The sequence below is a fragment of the Ictidomys tridecemlineatus genome, chromosome 7, assembly GCF_052094955.1.
Source record: "Ictidomys tridecemlineatus isolate mIctTri1 chromosome 7, mIctTri1.hap1, whole genome shotgun sequence".
Taxonomy (NCBI): domain Eukaryota; kingdom Metazoa; phylum Chordata; class Mammalia; order Rodentia; family Sciuridae; genus Ictidomys; species Ictidomys tridecemlineatus.
The window spans coordinates 189,670,948-189,689,468 of record NC_135483.1 but is presented as its reverse complement, the minus strand read 5'-3'; the positions used below and the strand labels follow the sequence as shown (position 1 = coordinate 189,689,468).

The 18,521-nt window shown below is 45.4% G+C and overlaps 1 protein-coding gene across 1 annotated transcript in view; it reads left to right on the top strand.

Annotated features, from left to right (window-relative positions):
• Positions 1-18,521, top strand: part of Dner (delta/notch like EGF repeat containing) — a 296,027-nt gene that overhangs the window by 138,828 nt on the left and 138,678 nt on the right. Inside the window, exon 5 of the mRNA XM_021727111.3 lies at positions 13,397-13,542. Within this exon, the coding sequence (XP_021582786.2) occupies positions 13,397-13,542 (146 nt within the window). The remainder of the gene's footprint in view (positions 1-13,396; positions 13,543-18,521) is intronic.

Genomic DNA, 18,521 nt, shown 5'->3' with positions numbered 1-18,521 from the left:
GCTGAAGTAAGGGGATGACTTTAAATGTCCATGTAACAAGTAGTGTCCTTATATGCTCTATGTTCTGTGCCAGGTGTCAGTGATTCTGAGTGACGCTGCACATAAGGAGGTAAAAGAGAAGAGAGTGCATGTTAAATATTGCATGAGTTATACAGGGCGACATGGATTGTGAAGGGATGAATGATCAGGTGTCAAGGCTTTAGACCTGAGGAATGTCTTGAACTTGGTTGGCCTCAGCCCACAAAGTAGGATGAGAGGTGAAGGCATTCGTGAGTGGGCAGCAACAAGGTAGAAGGGACAAGCTCATGATATTTGCAAATAACAGCATGCTTTGGCTGGGCACATTGGGGTGCATGCTGTGTGGAGGGGTTCGTGATGGCTTGTGGGCAGTGGAGATCCAGGGTTTTCAGCAGGGGTGGAGGAGCAGGTGGTCACAGTAGCTGTGGTATCGCACGGTGAGTGTTGCGAAGTAGCTTTCGATGGTGAAAAAAAGTTCAGATCAGGTGGGGGGGAGCAGAGATCAGGGCAGTGGGTACCAGGCAGGCGGTGGAGGCAGACTCTCTGGATGTGCTGCGTGATGGGGAGGCACGGGGAGAGAGAAGACAGAATCACCAGAGACTCGCCGTAGTTTCGAGTGGGTGCGTGGGTCTTATTAATGGGAACATTACTGAGTTAGAAAGGAAGGGTCTTCCTGTGGGGTTCAGGCTGGATGTGTCTTCCACACTCAGCAGGAAGTTGGAAATGCTGAGTCTCAATTCAAGGAGGGCGGCCAGGGCCTCCTGGGAAGGGAGGGGGAGAAGAGAAGGGAATTGGGCAGGGCCCTATGTAGCATAGAGCATGGGAGGAGGGAGCAAGCCAGCCCCAGAGGAGGGAAGGAGGAGGCCAAGGGGGGTGGTGCAGGGCTGAGAGGGGAAGGCAAGTCAGAGAGGGAGTCCCAGGGTTTGAGGACTCAGGTCAGACGTGTCTTAAGTGGCCAAAACCCTGAGTGTGGCTTCCCTTTCTGGGGAGGCAGGTTCATCTTCTGGTTGGTTGGGCTGGGCCTTAGCATCTTCCTTGACTTTTCTTTCACTTCCCACATCCATTTATGAGGAAATCGCTTGAGCTCGAACGTCAACACATCCCACCTGCTCTGAACTAGCCTGGCCCCCCTGGACCTCTCTCCTGGGGGCTGTTCCTCCTGCCTGGCCTCCCTGCTCCTACGTCTGCCCCCCAGCTGGGCCACGTTTGGGGAGGGCTGTAGCAGGTCCTGCCTCTGCTTACAGGTCCTGCAGTGGCTCCCATCTCCCTCAGAGGGGGCCAAGAGGGAGGCCAACAAGCCTGGCATGTCTGCCCCTTAATTCTCTGACCCGACTCCTACTCCTTGCCTCTTACTCCCTCCCCTTCTAGAACTTTCCAGACACCCCCCTGCCCCTTATCTGCTTCCTAACCTTGCATACTTGTCTCCCTGTTGGTCTGAGCACCCTCTTGTCCAACTCCTTCTCTCCTCAAGGATGCTCCTAGCACACCTCTCCCCAGACCCCGTTCTTTCCGTACCCATGGAACCTACTACTTCCTAACAGAGAATATAATCTCTGTATCTGTTGTCTGTCGCTCCTGCTGGCAGGTAGGCCCCACAGAGGCAGGGAACTTTGTGTTTTGTTTACTGTTGCTGCACAAACATCTAATGCAATGCCTGGTTCATCCTAGAACCCAGTAAATATTGACTGAATGAAGAAATCCCTTGGATTACTGGTAGGTAACAGGGATTATTTTTCTGAAGGTGGAAGCTCAATTCAGAGTTGCCTCATGGAAAACAACCCAAAGCTGCAAGCAGAGGTGGTGGGTGAGACTTGCGTGCGGTTGACTGATTTGGTTTCAGTGTCACAGCCAACTTTAATAGAGGGGTCTTCTGTGAGAAAATGATAGCACTCTGGAACATCTGGCTTTGACTTGTGTCTCAGACCTTATTTTACTAAACACATGGTTGAGATACATAGATGCACTTGCTTATGTCATTCTGTCCACCATGTATAGAGACCCATGTGCACAGGTGTACCATATGTGTGTATACTTATGCAAAGGTACGTGTTCCTGCAAATATGTGGTGTGGCATGGATGTACTTCCATGTACAGATCCCTTGGGGCATGGGCAAGTACACACACAGGATTTAAAATATTTATATAGGTAGAGAATGTGTGACTGTGTAGGTCACTAGAGGTGTGTAAGAGAGGGCAATTGATTTGGAAAAAAAAAGTTTTTAAAATTGGAAATAATGCCAGTCTTTTTGTGGTAAATATAATATAAATAGCTGTTGTTCATGAATACAAACCAATCAGCCAGTTAACAAATTAATTGACTATTAATGAGATAGTTGTATTTTAAAGTCTTTTCTTTAGAATACTAATGTGTGGTTGCCTTCTACAAAAAAGCCTGATTGTAAAGCCTTTTTCCCACCCTAGGAGCCTGGTCTTGCTCCCTCCGGTAACAGGAGGCCTTTAGCAAACATTAGAATTAGAATTAGCATTAGAAATAGAACCCAGAAAAGAATGAGATCCACTTGATAAATTTGATATTTTTTTTCTTCCTTTAGAATGTGAATGTTCGATTGTGTTTCATTCTTTTTTGGGGACCCCACCTTACGTTCTGTGGGTCCTGTTGGGTATTCCAGCAGTGAAAGCAGCCTCTTCAAAGTCGGTGGGGGGATTTGGACTATAAAGGCTGTAAGGAGAGGGTAGAATTTTTAATTTGCCGAATTGACCATCACAGAAAGAATCAATGATCAGTTAGAGGTCCCAAGACTTTTGTAAAGACTGAAACATAAATAAAATCTGTTCTGGGCAGATAAGGGAAACCCTTTTCAGCCCAACGAACTGATGGTCACATTAAATTAAAGAATTTAATTTTGAGAGAGAGTCGGCCGGGAGCAGGGACAATTGGCAACGCATTCTTTCTTGGTAAGCCGTCCACGCAGGGTTGGTGCCGATGGTGTGTCTGCAGCAGGGCACAGTCTGGAGTCACACTGTCCGCCTAAATTGGTCCGGGGCTCTGCATCCAGGTGTCCCCTGCCTGGGGCTGAGCTGCTCTGTGGTGGGAATGGTTCGTGAAGCCGTTTGCTGGTCTGTTCTCATAGCTACCAGCTTTCTCTCTGTGCATCGCTCTCCTGTCCTCACATTTGTGGTTGACACTTACCTGCACTCCCCACTCCCGTGTGCATGTTTTCACGTCTTCCTCCCTCCTTCCCCAGGTTGCTTTTCAAGCCTTGACTGTGAGCCAGGCACCATCTTGGCCCTAGAAGAAGTCAGAGATCTTTGTCCTGGGGCATCTTGCATTTTAGTGGGACAACAAGTATTAAGGAAATAATTAACTACACAAGTAAATAGAAAATCATGATTATGATCACCACGCTGTACAATGACTGGAATTGATGACAAAAATTTGATGTGACTTTTGGAGGTGTGTGTGGGTCAACCTTGAAGAAAGAGGGTCAGGCTGAATCATCAACTAGGCAATGGGAAAACCCTTCCAGACAGAAAGTTGGACCTGTGTGTGCAAAGCCCCTGCATCTGAGAGAGCACCTACCGTCAGAAGAGCCATGAGGGTGCAGCTCAGAGAGTAAGCAGGAAAGCTGAGGAGACATGCCAAGGAGTAGGCTGAGTTAGATGTCAGGCATGTTTAGCTGCAGAGGCCCTATTAGGATCTGGTGGGAATGGAAGCCACGGCAGGGAAGGAGCTGAAAACCCCACGCATTCATCCTGGTCTAGGGTCCCTGCTGAAATGTGTCGTTTTAACTGTGTAAGAAGGAAGTCATTCCCAAGTCAAGAGCTTCCGGACAAGGCCACAGGCATTCGGGGGAGTTGGTACATCCGTGTGTCTTGGTGCCTGAGTAACAGTTTATTCAATGAACTCTGTGGGCAATTCTAGCATTTGTGAGCCAGGTGGGAGGGGGGCTGAGTGGCAGAGACCTTTCTGGGGCTCCAGCAAGTGGATCAGATAGGGAAGGCTGCCTGGGAGGTCTTCAAGCAGAGGGTGAGCAGCTCTCGGGATGAGAATACTAACGGGAACTAGAAATAACCCGGCTGAATCAGGCTTGACCTCCCCAGACCTCCGCATCTTTTTCCCCCTCTGAAATCATGGCACCCCTGGGACTTTGTGGCAGGACACTGATTAGTTCTATTTTTAGTGCAGTAAGTTCATGCCCTGAAAAATAAAGTTGTGATGCATAATTCAAGAAGGCAGTACATCTTAAATTAGAAATCTCACCAAACATTTGTAAATTCAGGTAATTTCTTTCTACGACCTTGAAGTTAACGGACACCTTGTGGGTGACCATTTGAACTTGGATTTTTGAATTGAAGCAGAGCAAAGAGCTTCTATTGGAACAAAGACAATGGAAAGATCACGTTCACAGCGCTGGCAAGAGCCAGGAAGATAAACATGGCAAGCAGCACCTTTTCATGTGAGCTCATCCGAAGGCCTGGTTCCCTGGTTTATGAGGTCATCTGCAGCCCCATTGGGTGTGCATTTATAATCTCCTGTTCCCCTCATGTCAGCACAGAGAAGTGATGAATTATTTTGGCATTCATAGTAATGCCATTAATCAGGAGGCATTCATTGGATATTAATGGCTGGACATGGTGGGCAATTACATATGAGCACTACAGTAATTTAGCAATTGATTTTTTAGTATTTGGTGAGTTGAAACTACACTAATGGAAGATTAAGTGATATGATTCTAACTGATTGTGAAAGGGTGATCAAATACACATTGAAAAAGAGATTAAATAAACAAAGAATTGTAATTGCACATTCTGTGTGAGCCAAAAAAATTCCAAAGGAAAAATGCAAATTAATTTTCATGTTCTACCAATGAGCTTTCAGGAAATAGCATTAAAAAAAAGTATCCAATTATGATGCGGTTTGCACATGTAATGAGGAAATATTTTTGCTAAATGGAGGTTATTTAATGTCAGAAATAGGCACATGGAGATAGTTAAGACGTCTAAGGTCAATTGTTCTTCAAAAAAGGATTTTATAATTAAAATATTTTACACCTTTATGCTCATTAAACTATCAGTCTTTCTTGTATTAGTTGCTTGTTATACTTAAAAAAAAAAACAACTCTTAAGTCCTATGGGTGTTTTTTCACATTTTTTTTTTTTACAACTTTAAGTAAGGCTTAGTGTAGGCTTTTAAAATAGCCTAGATATGAATTATTCAAAGTGGCAGAGAGTCAAAGCCATTTTCTTCCCATTATGATTGTAAGAGATACTTTGATTTGGATATTATTTTTAAATTCTAGCAATAACTTTAAATAGTAGCTATCATTTAAAAATAATTCCATTTCAAAGGTCCGGTTTGAGAGGGCTGCATAGGGGCCTCTGGAAGTGACCTTCTTGCTAGCATGTGGCCTGCTTTCCTGGGGGGGGGGGCAAACTTCCAGAGCTTTTTCCTCAGATTTACACAATTCTAAGTTCCCTTTAGGATCCGCAGTAGCCTGAAGTCTCTCTCAATCAGGTTAATTAGGAGGGAACTTTGGGGAGATAAGTTCACAAGGTTGGAAACTCCATGAATTGGATTAGCAGGCTCCCACACCCCTTCTGCCTCTCCGCCAGGAGATGGCCATTGTGAACCAGGCAGGGTGGGCCCTCACCAGACGGCAGCTTTGCCAGTGCCTTGGACTTCACCGAGAAATGAACTTCTGCTGCTTGAAGGCTAACAGCTGGTGATGGTCTGTTCAGGAGAGCGCAGGACTCATTTTTAAATGCATACCCATGCTTGTGTATTTATTGAATTTGTATTATATATTCCAATGTGTGTCCAAATACATATACGTTTATTTTAACGTGTGTTTGAGTCTTATAGATTGCTATCATCACAGTCACACGTCACATTGTGACGTTTTGGTAAACAGTGGGCAGCAAATGCAGTGGTGGTCCCTGAGGTGGTGATGGAGCTGGAAACCTCCCTCACCTGGTGTTTGGGGTGGTGCTGTGTACACAGACCTACTGCGCTGCCGTGGTGTCAGGTGTGGCACATGCACACAACGCTTGGTAATGGCAGCAGCTGGCTATGTGGTTGGTACGTGTATCATTATTTTAGGGTGAACTTCTACTTATTAAAAACATACTCTGCTGTGGGATGGTCTGCCAAGCTGTGCCGTGGCAGCCTCGTATCTGTGTGTGCCACGTCTCTGGGTTGCCTGGTTTTCTCTTGTGTTGATCTCACCTTGTGCTGTTGCAGGACTCATCTAAAATGGATGTTTGTTGCTGCTGCAGCTGCTGGTGGGGCGATGGTGAGGGTGCTTATGTTGACGGCGGTGGGGGTGGGATGATTTATAGAGTCCTAACCCTATGCCTGCACTTCTTTACCATAGAAGACTTTTCATCAGCCCAAGAAATAGTGAGTGTTATTATTCTATTTCAGAAAAAAGGAATCCAGGCCGCATGCTCCATTCCCTGTCCAATAGATGGTGAGCCACTCTGGTGGTCAGCCCTGCTTTGAAAATGCTAAGGAAGAGCAAGGAGTGGGCATAATGGAGTTGGCATCTTGTGACTGTGACATGAGATGGTGGTTGAAAGATGGTTCTTTCTGCATTGGGTGGCTGACGTGGTGGCATGGCACAGGAGGGAGGGTCTGAGGATTTCTTTGCTGGCTTGTATTGGTTCTGGTACAGGCTAAGCTGTGGCAATAGAGATAGCTCAAGTTAAACAAGTTACAGATTAATTTCTCCCTCATGGAACAGTCTGGAAGTGGTGGGTCTAGGACACATAGGATCCATCTCTGCAGTCATACTGGCTGTCCCAGTGGCCACTGTCACTTTGGACATCATCAGTAGGAAAGGGGAAGGGCAGGGGACACAAGCTCAGTCCTCCTTCACCATCACTGCCCTGAGTCCTGGAGGAGGAACTTAATCTCCGGCTACATGGCTCATTTCCTAGCAGAAACCCTAATTCTGTTCTTAAGGAATGTGGGAGGATGGAGGCCATCAGTCTAGTTGGCAGCTGGCCATCACTCTCACAGTTCTTGGGTCTGACTTAGGACGAGCAATTCAGTCTTGTATAAATGGCCAAAGGAGTAAGGCATGGTGAAGACTTTCCTGAAAAGAAACAGCTCAAATGCAGCCTGCAGGCTGGTGACCCTCTGCATGGGAACAGGGCTTTCCTTGGGAGATGTGTGGAACGCCAGTCTCAGACTCTCCATCTACATTTTTTTAATTAATTTTAAGCCTATCTTTTGATATTGAATCTTTAGAGTTTTCTCTGCAGTATGAATAGACAGCCAGCTGTGGAGAGGCTGACAATTTGCTATCAAGGAAGGTAGTAGTTAAGATCACGGTATATGACAGCAACATTTGTTGAGAATAACTCAATCTATCTTTTTTTTTTCTAGAAATTCTTTTCATTATCCTTAAACTCTTATTCTTTAAAGCAAATGATATTACTTAATTTTAATTTCCATAGTCATTGGCTAAATGTAATCTACCTGATGATTTAAATGACTGACAAAGGTAAAAATGTTTGCTGTTATGAGCCACTCTGTCTCCTAATTCAGAAACCATTTTTGGCTATACCTTACTCAAGAACCCACAGAAAATGAGAGATCCTATATGGGAAAAATTGCCAAAAAAGCAATTTACTCCCTTTAAGCTTCAAAGCTTGCAAGTAAGCAAGCAACCACCACTACCACCCCCATCTTTTAGATGGAAAAAAAACCAAAAAACAAAAAACAACCTTTATTTCTTAAAGGCAAAAAGATCCTCAGGAGGTCGTGGGTGGTGGTGGGGCCATGCTGGTTCTCCAGTGAACAAGGTTTACTTGTATCTGTGCATAGTGTCTTGGCATCTTCACCTCCTGGTCTGGACGGTGCTCTGCATAATTGTGGTCGGAGGGCAGCTGAGTTCCTGTGGCCGAGGGGAGCCAGTAAGCCTCGTTTTATTAGCATGCTGCCCGATGCTTGGTCTTAGCTCAAATTTGTTCCAGGACTCTTTTGCCCCTGATGTGACATTGTCAAAACACAATTTATTTCTCAGGGTTTGCTTCCCAGGACCCAAGTACTGGGTTCTAAATCCAGGGGTGTTCTGCCCGGCTTATCAGGCTTTGTGCTAACCCTCACCCTACCTTCTTGAGGAATTGGCTCAGGTGCGCTGGTTCACTCTGCTTCTGCGGAACAAGAAGTGGGGGTCACGGTGTTTGCCTTCTGGAAGCCCAGGTTAAAGTAAAAGCCCTGGTCTTCAGCTGGAGCTGGAATCTGTAATATTTGAAAGCCTTTTGGCCTATCTGGTGCCAGTCATGGGACTTCCCTGGACTGCAAGCCATTTTTATAGGTAATAGGTCTGTGTCTTAATAGGAAAACTTGGCCTGGTCTGTTTCCAGAGCCCACTGCTCAAGAATTTAGGGTTGGAATTTATATTTTCCATGTATGCTTTCCCTTTAACAGGAAAGAAAATGGTCATTAGCCAAACGACTGAAGTGAGATGTGCAAATCCCATTTGCTATTAATCCCAATGAGGTGTTAACTACAAAGTCCATTTAAGACTCTTTAGCATTAATATTAAAGAAGATAAGCAGTAGACTAAGCAGCTAATGGCCTGCAGCCAGTCCCGTGTGCTTTAATTGACGCTTGACCACTGGATTCCAAAGACGATGACTGGACCCTCTTCCACTGGCTTCTCATTTGCACAGGGGGAGGTGGGTTTGGCAAAGTCACTGTTTTAAAAGGATCGTAATGATTGCGGAACATTTTGTTGCTGTGTTAACGAACACCCCTTGGAGCTGCGGGTAAGACAGAACATGCATATTTGTGTGGATGAGTAGGAAAGTAGGGGAGGGGAAATGTGGGGAGAGAAGGAAGCCCAAGTTTTTATTTGTCATTATAAGGAGCTGCCTGAAGGCGTTAACAGATCCCTGGGTGATCTTTGCAGAAACTTTTCCCTCATTACGGTTTTAAAAGTCCTTAGGGAAATCACTCAGTTTTGTCGCAAATAGAAAGGTGTCTCTCCCTCCCACCCTCCCTTCCCTCTTTCTTTCCCAGCTTCTAAATGCTGAGTTGAACTCTGTAGAGTCCTTGAGACAATTTTCCTTTTTATGGAACAAGTCCCCCTCTTTAGTGCTAATGTTATCGAAGTTCTAACATGTAGTTTATGTGTCTATCTATCTACGTAGATTTTTTTTCTTTTCTTTGTCATGCAAAAGTGTTGTCTTTTCTTACCAACTCCATTATGGAAACATCACATCGCTGTTTGTTTTAGTTCATTTCTCTAGTATGGGGATGGTCTGATATCTGTGGGAAACTAAGTTTAAATTGTGAATATTGGGCTTTAGACTAAAGTTTGGTTCTGGGCCCGGTTCTTTCTTTCCTTCTTTCCTATGTGCACTTTTCCTGTCCCAGTTCTTTTAATCCCACCCATATTCAGATGAACGTGTTTCTAATTACCAGAGCCCTGTGCCCAGCTACCACTCCGACTGCTCCATTTGAGGGTCTCACAGCCATTTCAAATGTCAGACGTTCACCGTGGGAATCTTGATCCGCTTGCCCTCTGCAACTATCCCCGAAGTTGTTTAAATGATATTAGAATTTCTTACTTTCCCTCATACCTACATCTAGTCTTCGTGAAAATCTTGGATCTTCTTCTTACATGAGATCTTTGAAAGAACACAAGTCACGAGTTATTCCCTGCCTCAGACTCCTCAGTGGACTCCCATTGTGCTTGCCATGGCATGAGCTCTCTGCTGAGCTTCACGAGGCCCCTGTGATCCGGCTCCATCTGCTTCTCTAACCTCGTCCAGGTGCTGGTCTTTGGGGTCCATCTGACCCACTGACCCCCTCGGCTTTCTTCACTGACCCTAAATGCTTTTTCCCATGGGAGCGCCACAAACATCTGCTCGATTTTGCATGAATGAATGCAAATCTCCCTCCACCCTATGCTGCTGTCCCCTCCACCAGGCCACTGTCCCTGCCCCCACCCAGGACACAGGGCTCGTCTATTCATGGCATGCAGGCTCTGTCCATTTAGAGTGGCTTGGTCTTTCAGCCTCATCATCAGGATCACACCCTCAGACTCCATATGATTAGGACTTAGTTTATTCATGATAGTGTTCAAAGGACTCAATGTCAAATTTTGTAACAAAAGGTATGAATGAGTTCCTGATATTTTTGACAGAAAGCCTATGTTTTTTTCTTTCTCCATTGTTACTTTACTTGTTCTCCCGATTAGCATTTCCCTCTCTTTCATCTCACTCAGTATGGATCTGAGGACTTGATTTTCTTTTCCTTTTACTCTACCCAGTTCTTCTCTTCCCTCCTTCCCTCTTTCTCTCCTTTCTTTTATAAATCTTCTCTTTCTTGCTTTTAATTTAAATTGGGCTTTAGTTGAAGTGACTTCACCACTGCCCATGCAGCACCAGTTCTTTAGTTGTTCCCGTATGTTCAAGGCTAGTTAAAGGCACAGCTGTATCTTCTTCTTTCAGCCCAAGGAGAGTCAGGGTAAATGTCTTGTCCCAAAGCCTCAGTGATGGGAGTTGAGGGGTCCTGGGGACCCAAGATCAGCCTAAAAATAGAGTTGTTTGTCGTGGGTGATTTTCTATTTTCTCACTAGCACCTGGTTCTTAGGAGACATTAGAATACACACCACGCAGATTGAAGCAGGGAGGAAACTGGTGGCCTTTCACAGGTGGTTTTCCTGGAGGACCTGGGCTGCCTGGGGACTCACCTGCACGGGGCTGGCAGCCAGTGTGGACAGGTGGACATGTCAGGTGCCAGTGTGGACAGGTGGACATGTCAGGTGCCAGTGTGGACAGGTGGACATGTCAGGTCCTCATTGAGCTCCTTGGGCTTCTCCTTGGCGGGCTCCCTTCACCAGGGTGTAGTCTCTGGTTTGTTCCATTTGGGGCTTCATCCCCATCCTCTGGTCTCCTGTCTACTGCTCCCTTATGTCCCTCTGCTTGGTGCCCATGAGATGCCGTCTTTGCTAGGCCTTCTTTTCTCCATCAGTGGCCCCTCCGTCTGTCTTTGGGAAGGGGACACTCGTCTTCCTGGCCCTGTATGGCATCTGAGGGACTGGCTTAGCTTAGAGAAGGCCTGACTGGATGCTCAGGAAACAGGAGGTGGAACCCAGAGCCTCACTTCCCACAGCTGCAGGGAGCAGTGCTGGGAACTAGAGGACTTCTTCCCCATTCCTGCTGACCCACTGGTGCTGAAGGGATCTCCAGGAACCCTCACAGCAGAATCCCAAACCAAAGACCCCAGAGAGCATGGGGTCCCTCCATCCCTCAATTCAAGGGATTTCTTCACATTTAAAGTATGAAAAGTGAACCCTAGTGTGTCAGGCACTACTGAATAAATCTATGATAATGGCCTCTGGGGATATACAGCACCCAAGGATTTCTAAGCTGAGGACATTGGAGCTATTTGGAAAGTTGTTAATTTCTTATTAACAGAAGCAACATGTTCTGAAGTGACCACCAGTTAACGAGATGCTGCTACTTGCCATGCAAACAAGGCGACTTAACATGGGTCTCATTTCTCATTCAGTTTGTTGTCACTATTTTAATGCAATGTACTTAATGAACAAATGAGATTCCTCACATATGTGATGCAATGAGGGGAAAAGAGCTCAAAGAGGACCGAGAAGGTAACCACAAAATCATCTGGGGGCTGTGTGTCCTAGGTGTCGGGATACTATTTTTCTAGCCCATCAAATCCTGTTTGCAGTTGTGATGCCTGATTATAATAAATAATATTAAAAAATTTAGTTAAATAATATTTTAAATATACATGAAACTATAGAAATGGATACAGGGCTACTTTACACACAAGATTTTAATATACATTTTTTTGTGTTTTCTTTATATATTATTAATAGAGAAATAGTATCTATACAGTCAGAGGTGCCCTCCTCTCCCACCCTGTTTCCTTCTCTCCTTCTTTTGATGTTGGTTTGTTTCTTTCCGCACATCTTTATATACTTTTACTGTGTATGTATGTTATGTTGACATAGCAGTAAGCACTTATCACTGCTATGTAGGTTTTAATATTTACATAAATACAAATAATGTCTCAAAAAGCAAGTGGCAAAAGAATTCCTTGTATATTTTGGCAGTTAATCATTTGCTGGCTTTATGCATTGTAAATTTTATTTCTAAGCCTGAGTCTAGTCTACCACATTTATTTATGGCTATTTATATACAATTTAAATTCACAGAAAGCTAAATTAATTGATTTATTTTTATGGGTTATTATTTTGTATCTTATTTAAGAAATATCCTACCCCAAGATCAGTGAAATAGCTTTCTATGTTTTCCACTTGGAGGTTTAAATTTTTTTTTGCTTCATGTTTAGCTCTTTAAGCTATCTAGATTTATTTTTAATGTATGGTGTGAGGTACGGATTCAAATGCAGTTTTTTTTTTAACCTGGTAATGGAATTAATTTCAGTTGGCCCAAAAATTATTTTCTCTCCTGTTTTCCCCACTTATTTTTGATGCCATCTTGGTACTAAAAATCTTTTGGCATAAAAATACCTATGGACATAGCTTCATAGTATTGAGGCTCTTGGACTTGATCTTATTCTTGAACATCATTGATTATGGGGTATTGAGTATCTTGTCAAATTCATGAGTTTTATTTTGTTTCGAAGTAAAAAATCAGATATAAATGAATATTCTAATTAGGAAAAGGTGTTTGCTTACTGAAATAATTTAATCATTGATACAATAAATAGAGCATTTATATCTCCATTCCAGTTACAGAGTATATTTATTTGTCAACTTATTACATATATATTGCTACCTACGACATATGAATGGATGCATTATTCAGTGGTAAATACGCCATATCAATGAGATTTCAGTCAGTATCCCACTGTGAGTAGTCCTGTTTTATTAGATGGCCCAAATCATGTATTTTATTGGATGCATAAAATTGATGGTGAGGTCAGACTGGTGGTCAAGTTAAACATGCATGAGTAAGCCCAGTATAGAACGTGTACCTGCATTGCACACCCACCTGGGAGGGGACTGAGCACTGCTCAGGCAGGCTGATGCAGGGTGGGGCCTTTGGGGATCTCCCACATTTGTGACCATTCAGCATGACAGGAGGAAGGGGTGGGTTGCTCCCTGGCAAAAGACCAGGTTCAAAAGTAGAGAAAAAATTCTAAGGTGGAGCACAGAGTTGGGATTGAGAGACAAAGGGCAGGAGCAGAGCAAGGGTGTCAGATGATGGCTGAGCCACCACTGCTCCTTTCCCTTGGCCCAAGTGGCCACCCAGGATCTGCGGCCTGAATGGACAGTGGCCATGTGCTTTATTCCTTTGCTTGAATGTGTTTTATGCATCAGACTTGAATGCTGCTTAAAGTAAATTCAGTCTTACAGGTAAACCATGGGTAAAGATTTGTGTTTCCTATTGTCCCATTTTCTTTTAGGTTTTGTGAATGATTCTGTTAGTAAATCTATTGTGGCTCTGCGCTTAACTCTGGTGGTGAAGACCAGCACCTGTGTGCCAGGGGACAGCCACGCAAATGACTTGGAGTGTTCAGGAAAAGGAAAATGTACCACGAAGCCATCAGAGGTAAGGGGACAGCCGGTAGCTTGTAGATCTAGGTTGACATAGAGGGTGGTGGGTGAAGCAACCCGAGAGGAAAGACCAAGAGCATTCACTGAAGGAGCCTTCCGTATTTCTGGCTCCAACCATGTATCAGTATGCAACATATGGATGTATAAATCTCCTTGTGATTTATAAAGCAATTGCAAGACATTTGTGCAATAGTGGATCTTGCTTTGATCCGGAGGAGAGATCATACCTGGTAGTAGAATCGAGATAAATGGAAGAAAGAAAAGGTAAGCGCAGTATTTATTTTTCAGCGGTTGGAACTGTTGCCTGCCAGTGTGACAGTGTCCTTGCTGGCCTTCACATTTTCCTGGTGATGATAACAGAGCTACAGAAGCAAAAGGCCAGTAGGAAAAGGAGTGAGAAGAAGCAGGGTGGGAAGCTGGCCCACGGTTCTTGGTCTTCGTGGGACCAGCATCTTAGACACTGTGGATGCTCCGGGCTCTGTTCCTCATTGTCTTTACTAGCAGTGGTCACATGGGGCTCAGGGCAAGGCTCTGAGCAGAGCTTCCTCTTCTGCCTCCTGGTTCTTGATTGGCGATAGGGGTTCAGGAGTCAGACAACAGGGGAGCACAATAGCCCTGGGGGCCAGTCCCCATCAGGATGCCGATCCCTTAAGACACTTCAGGTACCTGGACACCAGGCTCCACCAGAAGCTGCCTGATGAGGGAGATGGTGCTCTTCGTGAGAGGCCTGTCCACGGGGCCGTCTTCTCCTCTGGCCCTTGTTACTGCTGTCTCGGGCGTCTTTTCCTCTCTCTAGCTGTGCACCTACTTATGCTGAAGCTAATGTTACAAAAGGGAGTCCCCCAGACCCAGAAAGAGCATGATATGGTTTAGGTTGGCTTTAAGGGCAGCCAGGTGAGGGTTCTTGGGTGTCACCTCCTGTGGTGATGTGGACACACTGGGTAACAGTGTGTGACGTTCAAGTGCTGAAGGAATGGGGCTAACGCTGGAGGAAGATTTCCCCACATGCTGCCCTTGCCATCTTGGAAAACCCGCGATTTTCCTGTCTTAGGTGTAATATTGCAGATGCTTAAATATACTATTCTCCTTAAGATATTTCCTGGAAAAGGCAGAATGTGGCCAGGAACCCAAGAGAGTTGTGGAAATGATCATTTTTGCTAAATCTTTGAAAATGAACACAGATGTAAACGAAAAGGCGAAGCTATATCCCTGTTTGGGGGAGGAGGGGAGACTGGTGGTGGTGCCAGGGGGTGACACACAAGAGGGGCTTTTACCAAGCCAAGCCCGTCCTTTGGATCCTGCGGGCTTCCGTCTCTGCCAGTTGGCACCAGTCTGCTCTCTTTCCTGAAGAGAAGCCTCATTTATCAATGCATTTTATGGAAAAAAAAAAGTGAAGGGTATTGAGTGTTCTATGCCAGAGAAAGCCGGGCAGGGGGACATAACGGGGGAAGAGCCGTGGGAGCTACGAGCACCTAGTCACTAAGGAGGTGCAGGAGGGCAGGAGTGGGGCCCAAGGAGAGCCAACTGAGCAGGTGGAAGAGCGCCAGGCCTGCCAAGGTGGCAAGAGGCGGCTCACCGGCTCCCCAGGGACATCCTTGCTGGCTCCTGAGGACCCTTTCCAGGCCTGATCACCTCTGAATAAGACAACATGAGCAGAGTGTCTCCGAGGAGGAACAGAGGGCGCTCTCGGGAATTTCTGAATGACAGAGTGGTCGGGGTCCTGTGAGCTTTCTTTCCCAGTGGCTGGTCCTGCCATGCACACGTTTAATCGACAAGGTGGTCACCATGTCCTCTTGACTCATGGACATTGACCAGATAGGGGCAGGAAAGCCCTAGCCAGGAGGCCCTGCCTAGAACTGGCTTGGAACTGACTCCTTGAGAAGGCAGTGGAGGTGTTTAGCACCTGGCAGGAAACTTGGCAAACCCAGCTGAGCATGAAGCAGTGACTCATGTGTCCATGCTAATTTTAGCAGATCATTTCATAGGAAGCGCATCTTCATCAGGGGCACCTGCTTCTCTCAAGAGCTTCGGGCACCTATGAGATAGAGCTTCCTTCTGCCACTGTCACCTCTCAGCCTCGTGCTGGTTGTCTGTAGGGTGGAGTCTCTGCTGTTGTTGATTCTGCATTTAGCTTCAGTGAATATAGGGAAAGAGTGGCCGGCAATCTTATCTGAACCATTGCATTTACCCCTGGGTGACTCTAAGCAAGCCAACAGGCTGGGGTCACCAGGTCCCCTGCCAGACCACGTCCTGGGGCACAGTGTTCCCTCTGAAGCACCCTGGAGCTGTCAGCTGCAGGGGCGGTGTGGGGGCGGAGGCGGAAGGCCATCCTCTCTGTCTCCTTGAGACCTCTGGATTGTCGTCAGGGCAGTTACAGCGACTTAGAAGCAGTTTTCTGGCAATAAAAGACCATCATCGTCATGTTTCTTTTTACTGTTTTCTAAAATTGGAAGTTATAAAGTCCCACCATCCACTGAAGGCAAGAATCCACTCCATAGCACAAAACAAATAGGACTGTATTTGGCGATTTAATGTTATTGTTTCTAATCATTTTTATATCTTTTTATTAGATCATCCATCAAAATAAAAGCCATTCTGTTATTTCCACACCACTCTCGTTTGGTAATGGAACTCATTTCTTTCCTGTCAGCTGCACTTTGGTGAGGGGATGTCTCACAGTTGCGGGTTGATGGGTGGCTTGTGATAAAGCTGAAGCTTGCTTTTCTTAGACACTGCACTGTTCTGGAAAGGTCTTTTTAAAGTGTTTACTATTACACAGGCAGGGGTGCTTTAGTTTTTGAAAACTGCTTCGGTTTCAAGGGTTGATTGTTAGGAAGATAACTTGACTGTGGGCCAGCATTTCCCTCTTTGAATGTGGGGCTTACCAGCTGTGGCCTAGTTGATGATTGATCTCTTAATTATCTTATAGGTTAAGTGTCAGAGAATCTGCATGGGGCTCTTTGCTGGTGGCATTCAGCCTTCTTAGATCCCAAATTAGATTCCATTGACCTTATCTCTCAAGGTCAAGAGGTTGCATTCATCTGGATTTTCCAGAGAAACAGAACTAATAGGATCGGTATAGGAATTGGCTTATGTAATTGTGGAGTCTTGATCCAGAATCTGATGGGAGAAGCTGGCAGATTGACTCTCAGGGAGAACTGCTGGACTTCCGATTTGGAGTTCAAAGGGCACCCGCCATAGGTCCAGGGAAAAGCCAGTGTTGCAGATGAAATCCAAGCATCATTTGCTGGCAGAATTCCCTCTTTGTTTGAGAGGGCAACTTCTCTGAGGTTGCCATTTAGGTCTTCAACTAAGGGCCACCCACATTATAGAGGGAAATTGCTTTCCTCAAAATCTGCTGATATAAATGTGGATCTCTTTAAAAAAAAAAAAAATCTCCTAGGGGCTGGGGTTGTGGCTCAGTGGTAGAGCGCTCGCCTGGCACATGCGAGGCCTTGGATTCAATCCTTAGCACCACATAAAAATAAATAAATAAAAGTATTGAGTTCGACTACAACTAAAAAATAAATATTTTAAAAAATGATCTCCTAGAGAACATCCAGAATAATGTTGGAGCAAATATCTGGGCACTGTGGTCCAGCAGAGCTCATATGCATAACTCACCTCTCCAAGATTCTCTCAGTTCTTCTCTCAGTCCCCTGTTGCCCTCTTTCTACTCGATTGATTCCCAGTACCCAAGGTTAAGGGAGTTTTTAAAATTTTTGTTTTCTAAGAATAGCCCTTTGAGAAATATCATCTTCCGGGCCCCTCACTCCAGTTCTCATGGCTTTTGCTGGGCAGCAGGTGATTCTGATTCCAAAATCCATCATGGACAACGACCCTGGAAACCAAGGCTGTGGGCATCCTCATCATTGCCCGCTTCTTACAGACTTTCTAAAGCACATACGCAGCAGCTTTCTACTCACAGATGGTGTTGTTAGTGCCCCTGCCGTAATCCCTGCACCCCTCTGCACCCTGGAGATCTCTGTAGTTTTGCTCATATTGTTCCTAGAAGGTTAGCCTCCTTCCTGTTCTCTTTCCCTGCATCTCTGCCCCTGCCTCCCTGCCCCTCTGCCCTCCCAACTCCCCAGTGGTATTTCAGGTTCAGCTCAAAATCTGTCTGCTTCAGAGCAAAGTAGCTCCCTCAAAACCAGTAGCAACCTCCTTTCCCATGAGACACATGGATTTTGATTTATGTTGTTATTTCTTCGTGTCCATTATCATTTGCATTCACTTTATCACAGAGTTCTTGAGCACCTGCCTTATGTCTGCTACTTCCCTAGGCTTGGGGAATGAATACAAGTTTGATCCAGGAAGCCATGACTTCCGGAAAGAGCTGGAAGGCCTCAGGAGCAGGGTGCTGGATGAGTCACCTGTAGTTTAGAGCAATGTGATGTGCTGCTTTGGGAGCCCAGAGGAAGGTCCCGGGCAGATGTGAGATCATGGAGGGCTTCGGGGGGGGGGGGTGTCTCAGATGGTGGACTCTTGTTCTGTATCTATGGTAACAACCTGCCTGGTCTTTTCACATGGGAGAGGCTCAGAAACTGTCTGCAAACTGAATGAGGAAGATAAACAAAAGAAAACAACGGGATAGCAATCAGTTCTCTGAGCTTTTCTATTCTGTATTTGAATTCTGTATTTGAATTTTATATTTGAAGGGTCTAGGAAGGTGGAAAGTACATGAATATAGGGGCACAGAAAGTGAGTTTAGTTTTACAGAATAATAAGGCAGGAAATACTCTCAGATCCAAGGTCATCTCACGGGGAGGGGGGGGACCCAGAAAGTTAGTAACCCCTCAGGAACGTTGTAAGTGACACCTTCAGCAGCCTCTCCTCATCCTTTCAAAAAGAAACAGGTCAGAATAATTTGCACCCACAGAGTCTCTGATGCTATTTCCCTGTTGGTTTGAAACCATCAGCGAACCCCTCGGTCGGTTAGGTAGTGACGATGGGCAGAAGGCAGGAATAGATGTC